This window comes from Anser brachyrhynchus (assembly GCF_964034855.1).
Source record: "Anser brachyrhynchus genome assembly, chromosome: 17".
NCBI classification, from domain to species: domain Eukaryota; kingdom Metazoa; phylum Chordata; class Aves; order Anseriformes; family Anatidae; genus Anser; species Anser brachyrhynchus.
Genome location: NC_137710.1, coordinates 9,759,707 through 9,774,313, shown reverse-complemented (window position 1 = coordinate 9,774,313; position 14,607 = coordinate 9,759,707). Strand labels below are relative to the sequence as shown.

Sequence of the window (14,607 nt, the reverse complement as noted above, 5' to 3'; positions counted from 1 at the left end):
GCTGTCTTCGCTCCTCTAAAACTTTAGGCTGTAGAGACTGCCCAGAACTGGAAGAAACTTGTCCTCATCCAGTCTGAAAGCTCTTGAGGGTAAAGCAAAAGAAAATGGTAAATAGGAAGAACAAGGGAGAGGACGAAGTAGGCATATGGCTGGGGAAGTGATACTGCAATCACTTCACATCACACACAAAATACCCTTGGCAAAATGAAACAGAAAGCTGATAATGATCACTGCAAGAGTGTGCCACAGCTGCTGCTTCATCAGTTACTGGCCATACCTTCAGCTGGCTCCACAAAGGGGACTTTCCAGATCCAAAAATGATATAGCATGCAAGTGCTAGCACAACCAACCTCCAAGTCAACACATTTCTTCCTGTGTCTGGAGAAGTCCTTCAGAACAGTATGAAAGATGACATTGATTGAGATCAGCGTTTACAGTTAAATTTCCTAAAAAGATAGGTTCTGTATGAAATCAGGCTCCCGGTCTCAACCCAAAACATGTAAAATCTTACTGTTGAACATGGGACTGCAGAGCAGCAGCTCGTGCTACTTCCTCTAGAAACTACAGACCCAGCCCTGCAGCCTGTCCAGCTGGGTTTGTAGCCTCGGGCTCTGGGGAAACAAAGAATTCAGCTCACTGAAACTTTGCTGCATTTGGGCTCCTGACCAAGCAGGTCCAGAAAACAGCACTGAGAAATACCTATTAAAGGAAAAAATACAGCATGAGGCAAGGCTTTGTGCTACGGAGCTAGCGGAAAGGAAAAGCCTAAGGACAGCTGACAGCACAGTCTTATCACTTATTCCTGGGAACAATTCTATTTAAAAATACGAAGGAAATGGAACAATCACCAATATAATTTCAAAATGAAAAATTGCTGTGGACAGGATTTGCGAAAAGCACAAGAATTTATGACATCAATTTTCTGTTCATACGCAACAGATACAAGCACCTAGCCTGTAGTATAAAAATAAAACAGGTGAACAGCCAGAGCTATACTAAACCCTGCTCTACGTGGGCTGCTGATAGTGAGTTTTGTTTAACCAGAAAGCCTACAGAGAGGGCAGGATATTTAGAGAAGCTGATCTGGTATTTTGGCAGAAGCAAAGCTGGAAATCCAATGAGCAGTAAAAAGGCAAACTGCAGAGCCCTTCCTTCTTGTGGGTTCAAACATGGAACTTCTGTAAAGGTAGAAGAAGTTATGTTACTACTTCAATTTCTTGTGTAGAACAGTAAATAGAAAATTAGTAGGAATACTAAAACCCCATTTGTAAGAAATGCCTGTTTCTACCATTTCACAGAATACACCACCTTGGGATAAATTATTTTTAGGAACAATTACTGTTGATATGGAACAGTACACAGATTTCATGAGTCTCCACTGTTCAAGTAGGATAGAGTTACAGACACATGCAGCATAAATCCTCCCAACAATTTTTAGTACACTAACAAGAGCAAGCAGGAAAAAGTTTTAGTCTACCAGATAGATGAATTGAGGGTAATCACTGATGCAGATTCCACTAACAATTGCATGCCTCCTGGGAAGGGCAAGGGAGACAGCACTTTACACTTTGCAAGTCTGGAGCTGAAGGGAATTCCATGTTTAAAAGAAAATAGTCATTCTGAAAAGAGACCATAAGAACAGCTACGATAACAGTCTTTTGTAAATATGTATATTTTGTATACGTGTGGTCTGACAAAAATAGGCATATGACACACTTACTCAGACTGTCAATGAATGAATGCCTTACCTAATTGTGTTCCGAAAAAGATGCTAGAAGAAATGATCCTAACAGGAAAGTCTTAGGTTTTGGGGGTGTTTCTTGTACTTTGGACAACACAATCACCAAACAATTTTATTACAGAACGATCCTCCTAGTTCAATAGGAGGTTTGTTATTAACTCGAATGAAATCAGGCTGAAAAAAAGGTGAATGGTGCCAAAGAACTTACAATGGCTTTGTATTAAGTTCTTGCAAATAGCAAAATGACAAAGCAGTCATCGAAACACACCTTCATCAACACCACAAAAACCTATTTCACCACCACTGATGTTTTCTGACTTATGTTACAGGGTGCCAATAGTAGCTCAAAGGCTGAAAAGTACAGGCTGCACAACCAGACTCATAGCCCTTCCTTTGCAAGCTTTCTCTTAATGCTTCAGAGAGACTTCATCCCTTTTAATTTGAAGATACTTTAATGATCCAAGTTTCACAAGTCCAGGTGGCTTCACTAGCTAGTTCTTTTAGTGTTGTCTGCCTTTACTGAAATTAAGGACCTTAATTACAAAGTATTTAAGTTTAGCTGAATCATCTTACAATTACTCATCTAAATCTGAAGGTATTTTCTAAATTTAAAGCTGCATCATTTCTTGTTAATTCAGTGGCCAAAGAAGAAAGTTATCACTCTCGATTATGACTGTGCGCTACTATTATTAGTTGCTTTAGTTCCCCAGTCAATGTCTCAGCAGTCAGCCGGTCCTACGACTGCTCCCAGATTTAATACTCTTCCCAGCATAAGAAAACCATGCTCCTCCAAACTTATAGTGGCCTCAGCAGAATTACTTTTATTCATTCCATCCCTTTTCATACTCCAAGGCACCATTCATATGCACGCCAGCAGACCAACTCGCCCTTATTCCTGACAGTTCTGAATAACGCATACCCTTCAACGCCCATTTCAGGTCACAATGCTATCCCACCAAATTTTCGGTACAGGTATAATAGAGTTTTACGTCCTACACCAGTAGTTCTCGTTCCTCTGGTTTGCTGGCTACACTCCTTGCATTACTGTGCAAATATCTCAGTCCTTGCCACACCCAGCTTTCTGGCTGTTTTAGCTCTGTACAGCCTTTTCACCAATTACTTATCCGATTAATGTTCTCATCAAGTGGAGCACTTTCCTCCTCTATGCTATCCATCACTTCCCCCTCTAAGATTCTTTATGGTGCTCTGTTGTTCTCCTCTGCCCGTGTACAGACATGGGGATGAATCAAGTCTCTCCCACATGCTTTTAATTCCTTGAAGTTCTCCTCATCGTGTCAGGCCAGGCAGTCCAATGAGATCTGCACCCCAAACGCAGGTGCAGAGCCTATCTACTGAGAAATGTTAGATTTTTACAAACATTTCTCCCAGCCACATACCAAATATTCTTCAGAAATCCAGTCATTGAGTTGTCATCATCATCCTATTACAACCTTCATGCAACACCTTAAGATTGCTGACTGATATTGTAGGTTAAGAAGATAAAAACCTTGTTTTGCACTAATGGGATATTTCAATATCCCCACAAGTCAAGCCTTCAGGGCATTTTGAATAAATTCAAGTATTAACGTGACTGTTTTTACCTAGCTATTCACTTTCGTTAACCTCCTTTATTAGATCCCTCTAGTTCTTCACATTTGGTTAAAATTAGCTCGAAAGGAAGAAGAATAACAGCACAACTATAAAAGCAACTTTCTTTAAGGACATCCGCATCCTTGATAAGAACTTTAAACACAAGTTGCATCAATGACATGGCTTAATTTTTGGTGTCAGAAGAAACTACCAATAGATTTTTGCCCGCCTCCCCCACTGCAAATACACAGTCACAGAAACTAGCCAAAAGCCTTCTAAAAAGAGCATCAAACATGTTCTTTCACTCGTCTGTGTGCAGCACAGTGGGGAGAGAGTTAACTAAAGCAGTTTCAAAGTTTGTTAGATTTACTGTATTATCTCCACTTAAAAATATATTTACAACAGCTTGTTCTTGTAAAATACTGATGCTACTATTTTGTAGCACCTCTAACTAAAATAGCTTAAAACTCAGAATGATGACAGACTTAACGCTGTGATGACAATGCTGCGAAGTTCGTGTGATTCTCTACCAAGCAAATTACGTAGATCAATGGCAGAGCTTCTTGAAAGTTTTTGGGCACAGCTTAGTCACACTGTAGAGATAGGAGTTTTGAACTGCGCCACGCTTTCACATTCCTGCTGCATTGTTGTTAGGAAAAAAAACTACAGGTCCCTCCTCTTTTAAGGTACACAGAAAAAGAATTGCACTGGCCAGGTTGTCAAGAACACAAATGTGAATGCTCGTATTTGTGATTCTGTGTTCACAAAAAAAAATATTAAAAAAAAGACAGCTCAGTATCCAGCAGCTGTAACAGAGAACCACTGCTGGTAGGTAATAGGCCCCCGAAAACATACATGAGCTTGTGAAGAGTAAATACACCAGCTTGCTTGGCAGATCAAAGTTCTCCACATAAGCACATGCAGCATAATCAGAACAGGTAGCAATAAACCAAGCTCTCTACCTAGTCCAGCACTGTCACCCAGCACAGTTTGAGTGATACACTCATACAACCAAAACTGTAATTCAGAATTTAACCTCAGGCCTACGTGTCATTTTGACTTAATTGCAACATGATTTTTCCCTGCCATGAAAGCCTCTTAGACAACAAACTCTCCTCACCTCCAGCATACCTACTCGGGCTGTTAAATTGAAGTGCAACTCTGACAACTGAAAAAAGTGTTTGTAGCATTAGCCCCACAAACTGAAAAAGTTTATTAATAAAGGGGTGCATTTCTATGGAACAATGTCTACTTCCAAATAAGAATAAGCAAATGATCTTAGGAAAAAAAAAAAAAGGAGTTAAAGTACTGATGAAAAACAAGGTAATATTGGGATAAGTGGTCTTCTTAGCATTACCTGGACAGTCAACTTCATCACTCTCGTCCTCACAGGTGGGCCATCCATCACACTGCCAATTTGAAGGGATGCACTGGATGGTACCACTCCGACACGCAAACTGCCCTGGGGTGCAACGGAGCTCTAGGAAAGAAGAAAGTTTTGTTTTGTTTAAAGTGTTATTTATTCCTCTGAGTCTAAATACATATAGAGTAAGTGTAATGGACAAAAGCTCTGGATAACTCAGCCTGCTAAAATCTGCTGAGCTCCAGATCACTTCCGTATTTCAAACTGGACGTTTACAGCTTTAATAGACAGGAGGGCCTGTGTACAGCGTTTATGAAAGAACTCTATCAGACGTCTGTAGTAAAAACTTCCTCATAAAAACACCACCCAAGATCTATCTGGCAGATTTTTGGTTCACGCAATCATACACACTTCAGTTCAGCTTTCTGCATGGGAAATAGTGTTCTGATCAGACCGCGGTAGACTCTACTCCTACATTATCGTCATCTACAAGGAATAAGGATATCATTTAGCAGTAGGTTTCCCACTTACGAAATACTAACAGGAATACAAGTTGATAACATGAGAACAAAACATTTTCTCAGATTTCTAAATTGGATTTTCAAAACCAATTCCAAAAAAAGTGACAACGTAGTTTCTCTTAAGTTTGCTCCTTTCACATATCTGAAAATACGTTGGTGTCCTTAAGAGAAGAGGAGGAAGGGAAATCCACGTTTGAACAATGTTCCCAAGCCCAGTTCTAGCTGGAGAAGTTGCAAGCTTGGGGAGCCAGCAGCAGCCATCACCACAGTGCTCCCCTTTTACTTCTTCTCATGCACTTAAGACAACTTGCTCACGCGTCTCAGAAGCGAAGTTTAACAAAAACATGCTCTGGTAGCTTTTACATGCTAGATTATGCAATGAATTCAGAATGCAATTCCCACTCTAAGCAGTACGTACGCCAGGCCCCACCCAGACTTGCACAATTGTCCAGCCCAATTTCAAGCTATTTCGCAGAACTATTTGTAAAACAATTTCCATACTGATGAACCTGTTTTCACTTTCCAGCTTAAACTCTTTTGTAGAATTCCTATGTATCAGCAAATCCTTTAAAAGAAACTGCCAGTATCTGCAAACTTGAAGTGCCTGCTGCTACAGCATTACTACCTACTTGCCATCATCACACTGTCAGTCCTAATTAGCATCATAAAAAGTACAATTTTTGTCAATGCTTTTTTATTTTCTTTTAAGTATCAATTCCATCCATCAAATGCCAGAACCTAATAATTCAGCTTAATTTTGTGTTCCTCACTATATTTTGCAGGGAAAATCTGTCTATACAAACGGTGAACAACTCCAAGCTTGTTTGCAGACTGCAGATCTGCGAATCACTACGAGCATCGACGCGCTCACCTTCGCACCAGACCATCACCATGCAACTGCCTTCACGACGGTGGTTCTCAATACTCCACTGCTCTTGGTAATGTCAGTTAAGCCATGACTAGAGAACTAGCACATCTTATTAAAAATAAAAATCAAACAAGGGTTTATAAAGTAATGGACACCCAGCCCTGATTTTGAACGAATGAAGTAGGTAACTGTTTTTATCGATGGGGGAAAAGGAACCTCTAAGAAATTTACAATACAGATGCACATTCTCTCATCCACAGTTTATAGCTTAAGAGAAGAAGCTCTATTGCAATTGTTACCTTCCCAAAACACACGTCTAAACCAAATCAAGGCAGAAGTTACATTTAAGTTTCTGGACAACACGGCCATGCAAAATAAGTGATCACCCGCTGTCAACCAAAGCCATACCCACGTACCTGATAATTAGTATAGGATATTGCTAACAGGCTTATTGTTTGATAGTAGACTCAAATCCACTTCTTTTGAAGACACCCATATATTAAAACAGCATTTAACAGTACCTGTTTCTCTCCAAATCCCAGACCTGCTCTTCTAGAAGAATAGAAGCGGACACATGCTCTTAGTACACCACCTACTCAGAGCAAACACGCAGGTCACCAAAGCACAAAGAGCCCAAGCAGACCTGCCTGACTGCCCCCAGCAGCAGCACGCGACAGCAGAACGAGGAGCGCTCTGACCCAGTTAGAGTTCTATTCAATCCAAAGAGCTGACAGCAAAGAGCACAGTAGAAATATTAAAAACAAGCAAAATAAATAAAAAAATAAAACCAAGAAAACGCCAACACCCCACACACCAGCAGCTTAGGTCACACATGATGACTTTTTTCCCCCCAAATAAAACCCAAAGTAATTTATTTAGCCCAAAGAAGGGAAGAAAGTTTGTGATTATGGGAATAAAAGGTTCGCTTGCCCAATGTAGCAAGAAAAAAATAAAACTAAAGCTATAAAAAAATACAACTAAAGTTGAAAATTAAACTCAAATTTCCAGTTCACAGGAAAGCATCAGCTCAATAAATCATCGCAGCTTGTTTTTTGTTTTTGTTTTTTAAACCACATTTGCAAAGCGTCAGCGTGAAGCATAAAGTTCCTTAAGAAGTTTATGCCATTCCTAGCACAGAATTTACACCAGAGCCTCTGGTAGATGTTTTCACACACGAGAGGCTGCTTTCAGCCCAGCTACAGGTTTCCATTACACCTTCCTCCAACAACAGCGAAACGCAATTCAATACTTCAAATGAACCCTTTTAACTTGCTCGTCGCACGATTTCAATGGAAGTCACACACAGCTGAGAAGAAAGCTGCTTTGCAGCCCTACCTTTTGCAGACAGCACCCAGGAAAGCATGTGGGAAAGCCTGCGAAGTGTACTTCATGTCTGTCTTCAGTTCCATATGCACTATTTTAGGTACGATTACATACAACAGGTTCAAATAAGCAAATAGCCCCATCCCCATAGTACTGTCATTAAAAACTGCCAGTTATGTGCCATAATGTGGCTGCTCCCTGCATTACAGGCACTCCTCTGTGAAGATGTATACACGGGGGGCACAAAACACGTTTATTAAACACTGCTTGGGTTACCCAGCTGGGCATTTGGTCCCGACGGAAACCACACCACGCCAGGTTCACATGTTATTTAGCAGTGAGGAGCAGGAGCTGCTGGGCGATTCTGCTGCAGAGAGAACAGTGACACTAAAAGGCATGGTGCAAAACCCAGTCTCCAGATGCTGAAAACACCGCCAGTAATGCTTCCTGAGCTATCCTAGCCCTGAGCCCACACCTCCCTGCATTATCGAACTGCTTTATTCATTGTGCAGTGTCTGGAAGAGTTTCAGATTAATCGTTCTGCTTCTATTTGCTGCCCATCGTGTTTTAGCACGACAGGCGAACAACACACAACCACCTGAGGAAACCTACCCACCTCTCCCACCTGAACTCCCCAGAGGGGGCTGCACTCAGCTGGGATGTCCCCGGTGACCTGCTTCTGTGCCCACATCCATATTCTTGCCCACACTGATGGTAACTTGCAGCAAGAGGATGAGGAAGAAAAGCATCTCGAACTACCAGCTCCTCTCCCCCTGCTCCAAAACAGCAACAAAGCAGCGCTGCACACACCTATTTGCTGCCAGCTGTTAAAGCAGAAAGATTTTTGGTTAGGAAATATGCAATGCAGTAAGTTTGGCTACCATCAGGCACCTGTTGCAGCACAGGTACAAACACATCACGCAGTGGTCAACAACTGGCCACAAGTGATAAACTGGGAACACAACCACCTCCCGTGCTCACATACGACATGGTGAGTTAAATCAGCAGAATTAGGATCCACACAGGAGCCTCTAGCATAAAAGGGTACTTTTTCTTGTAAGGATCAAACAGTCTTTTCTATGGTGCAGCACAAAATTTAGTATACAAGTCTCACTTTATAGCAAATGTATCTATTCATTGGGATGAAGGGAAGCAAGCAAACAATAGAAACAGGAACAGTTGTAGCTCTTTACATGGCATAAATTTACAAAACATTACAAAGTTCACGGGTGCGAGAATGCGAAAACACTTCAAGCAGCGAGGTGTTGTTACAAGTCTTCTTCACCATCTCAAAGCACTTCTAGAATGTTAACCCTCAATCTTGCCAACTACTGCATCCTTCTGTCAGTGCTTAAAAAGAAGTGCAGGAAAATGACACAGCTGGCCAAAGGCTGCCACCTAAGAGATGAGCCTGAGAGCAGGGGCCAGCTCTCCTGGATGCTGCTCCCCCTCCAGCACCCCGCACCCTGCCAGCCCACCAGCATGCTCCTACCTGAACACACATCTGCCTTTCAGAAATATCGCCCACTAACCATGTATTCTCTGGCAACAGTTTCCCTGTTCTCTCTAGCAGCACCTAAGAGCTACAAATTGGCCAACGGGAGCAAGAAACAGAGAACTCCTTAGCTTTATAAAAAGAGAAAAAGAAAAATCAGTCAGACTTTGTATCAGTTCTACAAGCTTAACATATAGCACAATATTAAGCTTACTGTCGAGTAAAAGCCAAAAAAACAATATTGATTTCATGGGACGCATCATTAGATAACATAATCCACCCACAGGAGTCGCTCACCTGAAAGCAGCTTTGCCAAAGCTAGTGGCAGATCTGTAATTTGAAATTTAAAACAAAACTTACAACACAGTTGGAAACTTAATCAAACACCAGAAGTGCCAAGCAAGATTATAAATAAATTTAAACAGTGCCATATAAACAAGTCTCCATCTCCTTTAGCTGCCAAGTATTTTTTCTAAGTTAGGCACTAACAAAATCAATAAGATTTTTGACTAATATAAGAATCCAGGTTTTATAGGGGGAAAAAAAGTTTTCAAAGTGGTTGTTTACACTGCCACAGAAAGCTTTTGTTCCAGCAAAGATTTCCACAACGCCATGTCTAACGCCAGATGTTTCACTGCACCCATCATGTAGTTCAACACAGGGTTCAATGAGCTTCCTCCCCCCTGCTTTTATGGCACACTAATTTCCAGATTTTCTGCTACATACTCGAAATGGTCATTTACACATTATCTTCAACCAGGAAGACTGCATGACAGATGGATAAAACAGCCACCCGCACGTTTTAACTTCCAGCAGTTTCGCAGGTTTTATAAAACAAACACCTTGTCTCCATTATAAAACGATCCAGGAAGCCCTCCTAGGTTTAATCATCTCATTTAATCTTTCTGAATAATTGAGGATGCTTCCCTTCTGAGGCCCGTACACGTGCAAGTCACAGCACAGTGATCCTGCAGCAGACGCACACGTGGAGTTGGTAAGCGTGCTGCCCTGGGTGCTACACTAAGTGCAACCTCTATTTCCTATACGTTCCTATATATATTTCATTGTACTTCATTTCAAGCCTTTCAGAGGTGAGTTTGGACAAGGACACCACTTATTTTCTTTGAAACTGGAACTAATTCCTGCTTATCTTTCCCCTTTTTCATGCAAAGGGCACAGGGATAATTAGTTCCTCAAAAGAAATGTTGTAATTGAAAGCAAGGCCGAGAGAATCCATATCCAGTACCTGTGACCACTTCTCAGCACAGTAAATCTCATTTAGAGCTTCCAATATCAAATCAAGACTGTAACAGCCACAAGAAACAAAGTGTTGATTCAATACAAGTCCACCTTGCTAGGGCAGTTTTCTGAATGAATTTGATGAGCTCGCTTTGAAAGAGCAAGCTTCTGACCAAATCAGATGTCTGTCCACGTTAACGTTAAGCCAGACCAGCTACAGGTTGCTCCCTGGAACCAGAAAAAAAAAAACACGTACTCCAATGATTGCAGCAGAAATACAGTTGTACAGCTCTAGCATCAGTTAACGTGGGGGCGTCTGCCCACCAACCTCATACACTTCACTCACTTCGCTCCTACAGAAGACTCTTTCTGATCACACTTGGATTGCAGGTGCTTTTTCGGCAGCAGCAGAACTACTTTCAGCCCCATGCTAGCAGAGGCTGCCCTGCAAACAGGGCTGGGACCCTCACCAGACTGCTGTAAGAAAAGCCTTTGTCACTGAGATCACTGCTCTGCCCCACGACGAGCTGCGCCAGGGCATGGCACGGAGGTAGCAGAAGCAACAGAGGTGGCAGTAGGTCTTTGCAAGGGGCAAAGCCCACCAAGCTCTGAAAATTTCTGCCAAGTGACACAAGCCAGTTACCCACAGACCTTTCTGGTCTACAAGCACTATTTACCCATCAAAACACTTCTGAGAAAACAAGCTAGGGTGACAGAGCGTTCAATACTGCCTTGCAGGTTTATTTACTCTTCCTCAATTGAAGACAAAGATATAAAAGGAACTCGGCCCAATGAAATTCTACATCCAATAAAAGTGCCAGAGGCTCCATCTCTGGTGTATATATAATAAACATCTCCCATAAAGCACTATGTGAACACATCAAAGTTCTCAAACTCCACATTTCAACCTTATATTTCCAAGACCCTGATGTTTACCGTCTACAGGACCCAGTGAAAAAACAGAACACTTGAAAGCAAAATCTCCTAAGCCAGAAAAGTATCACTGATACATGTCCCTTACTTTTGGACCACACATTCCTAACTCCAGTACACAAAGTGGGACAACACGCTGAGTTTGCAATTTAAGAAGTCAATATATGCATGAAACTATAGAGCTGGGGAGCTACAGCTCTGAACCAAAGCCTATAAAATACAAGACCCGTTCCAGGAGAGAGCTTTGATACAGAGATTAAATTCAGTGACTGCAGTCACTGACGATGGAGGTCTGGGTTCTTCTAGTCGCAATGACTTAACTTCTCTTTAATAAAGAGATTCATCAGTCAGTAAAGTCTGATACATTAAGATTCTCTTGGTAGCTAACATTACTGATGCGTGTTAGCTTTTAGTGTTTACACAGCTAGCCTAGATTTGAATCTGTTTCAGTTTTTAAGACAAATAAATGGCACTTTTCATCTCCTATGTTAATTATTTGTTCTTGTCTGCTGAGCCTCATTTGTATGGAAATCGAAATTTGATTAAATGCACAAAACCAGCATTTAATGTTATTTCAATTATAAACTATTACTGTAACTGAAATGCATGAAATGGAAAAGAAACTTCCGCACAAAGCCACATACTGCCAACTTTTAATGAACTCTGCAAGTTGTGTGCGTACCTTGTTTACTTCGCTTATTTCCTTCAGATTTCTCAAGACAGGATCTGGTAGATCCTCTGGCATAGCATTTATTTACAGACTGAAGGAAAACAAAAACAATTCCTGCTTTCGCAATGTAAGAGCTGCTCATTGTATCGAACCGGATGAATCAACCTGTAAGAGAATATTCTGTTCAGATGCGAAGAGGCAATTACTGTTATCAAAAGCTGATTAAGCGTTAACAAAAACACCAACTACAAGTGCTTAGGCCAGTAATTCTTCTTATTCAGATTGTGTTTTGCCCATCAAGTCGTGCTTATATTTTATTACAATAAACCTACACGCTTAGGTTAAGACCTGTACCTACATGTTCCACTATGGTTTCAATTCTAACACATTTAAGAATGAATGTATTGAAAGTTAAAAAGGCTTTTTTCTTAAATCACTGATTCTATGTATCCTGACCCACAGTACACTGTATGAGCGTGATTAGATCCTAGTATCTTCAGCACAGAGCCTAACCCCCTGAGTCCTGAACCCCTGGAGATTTTACCCAACACCAGTGCTCAATAAACGCCTGCAAACAAGCATCAGAACCAAACAAAAGCACACTCCCTAAGCATCTTCATCGCAACAACACATACAGCCCCAGAGCTAATATTTATGCTCAGGAGGAAGCATAATATAACCAGTACTTCTCTAGATTGGTATTTACTGAAGCAAGAGAAACTTAAAATATTCTTGACAATTCCAGCGCAATACCAGAACGGTTCTCTTCATTTAATCCTCACTGGAGGCATGAAGCAAACAAAAAACCCTCTCCTTAAACCAGTCCGCTGCACCTGAAAAGCAGTTTTCTTGACTGGGGCTTCTCTTGGACCCACAGCTGAAGTTCACTGGAGCAGGTACCGAATCTGGTACAAAAATGCTTGCTGAAAGCATGCCAGCATGTAAAGAGCCCGACAGCAGCCTGGATGCGATGGCTTGTGGCGGTGAGAAGTCACTCGCTGAAGGAGAGCTTTTAATGACAGAAGCGAGGCAAACTGCACTTGAGGATGCTCTGACATGCAATCCCTGAACAGTTTTGCTTGTTTTTTTTAACTTGTCTTTGAGCTACTGAGCACCCACGATCCCACACAGACTGCTCTGAGAAAATGAAGTTGTACCTAAATGGTATTTCCTCTCAGCTACAGATCAGAGAAATTTTCCCTACCCATTTGTCCCATGGCAGGTTTCTTAATGTCACCTGGCAAATCTTACTTCCATTACTTGTCTTTAAATTCACCCTTACACTACCCCTCAGCGTGGCAGGGTACATACAGGACTTTATAACAAAGCTGCAGTAGGAAAAAGCAAAGTATGATAACGGTACCTTATTTTCAGAGAAGAAAATTGTTTGTGAAGCTCACAAGTCACCATCAGACAATTATTCATGCCATAGATGAAACAATAGAACAAAGTTTCTCAGTAAAATTATTTCTGTTGACTGTTTTTCAGATTAAAAGCCTACAGAAGCACAGAGTGCTGCACCTCTATCAGCTCCACAGAAGATGCAACGCTCACCCATTCACCCATGCTACTGAAATTGTGCCTCAGCACGACCCTCGGGTCACACAGCTTTGGTTTGTCATGGCCTAAGTGTGTTCAGGAGTATGAACACCCAACTGGGCGCAGCACAGAGCCCAGGGAACCAACAGCGCCCTGTGCTATACATACAGAGCCAAACACAGCCAGTACCTCCTCTCAGTTCCAGCACCCCAAAATTAGAGACTATGCCCTTACTTGTCCCTACAAAATGGTATTATAAATTCAAAAGTAAGTATATGTTATAGGCATTTGATTTTTCTGCATGACCTCAGCATGCAGTTTCATGAACTAAAACTGTGACAGCACTCCAGCTGAAAGCTGTGAAACCTAATGAATAACCCTAATGACCATTCTGTACTACTCAGTGCTCTGTCATAGTAAGTTATGCTGAATGACCCTAAAGATCCATCAAAAGATTTTACATCGCGTTCAGGCACATTAGCAGGCTACTTCCCCTCGTCCCCCCCCACTCTCTTTGATAACATACCTACACCCTGCATGAGCTTGGAACTGACCCAGTTTCTTCTTGCTCACAAGTGTCATTCACTCCGATTCATTGTCTGCTCTTTGTCTGCAGGGTAGATTCAATGCCAGAAAGGATTTTAAAAAAAGAAAAAAGAAAACACACACACACACACCACAACCTTAGGCAGTGTGAGAGACCCGGCACTCAGCCAAAGCAAAAACATCAGAGCTTCTTGAATGGGAACCCTGGCTGTGATTTCCTAGGTCTTAGAAAATACAGACTTTGTGTTTCATCACTGTGGCCACTTACTTATTCCTAAGATTGAAAAAGAAAAAAAAAAAATCTAGTTCCCTATTCCCCAGTACTGCTAAAACCAAACAGCAAAACCAAATTTGCTATTTGAACTGAGCTGAAAGACTGAACTATGCGATGCAGCACTATCGACTGAAAAATATTTTATTTTCCTAACAGTGAGGGTAGCAGCTAAGCAACAGGTTGGCTCGCTTTTTTTCCCTAAAAAACTGCAAAATTATGATAATAAGTAGATAGGAAGAAAGGAAGAGCAAAATGCAGCACTGACACAAGAAAGCTTTCAATACAAAGCCAAAGCCACAGGTACTCAAGAAACCTTTCATATGGCCCAGAATTAAAGCCTACATTTCCACTACACTAACAACCTTGTTCAGGACTTGTGATGTGTATGTAAAACCTGAGGTGGGACTTCAGGTTTTAGTACAAAAGAGACCTAAACCCGTGCAGCTCCTAATTTTTGCCCCTTTCCACTGCGGTGGCAGGTGAGTTTCCTACAGCAGAGGAAGTT

At 41.5% G+C, this 14,607-nt stretch overlaps 1 protein-coding gene across 2 annotated transcripts in view; it reads right to left on the bottom strand.

The window, feature by feature from the left end:
• Positions 1–14,607, bottom strand: part of DGCR2 (DiGeorge syndrome critical region gene 2) — a 49,915-nt gene that overhangs the window by 25,173 nt on the left and 10,135 nt on the right. For both annotated transcript variants that reach the window (XM_080559895.1, XM_080559896.1), the window contains exon 2: positions 4,689–4,811. In XM_080559895.1, coding sequence (XP_080416021.1) covers positions 4,689–4,811 — 123 coding nt within the window. The remainder of the gene's footprint in view (positions 1–4,688; positions 4,812–14,607) is intronic.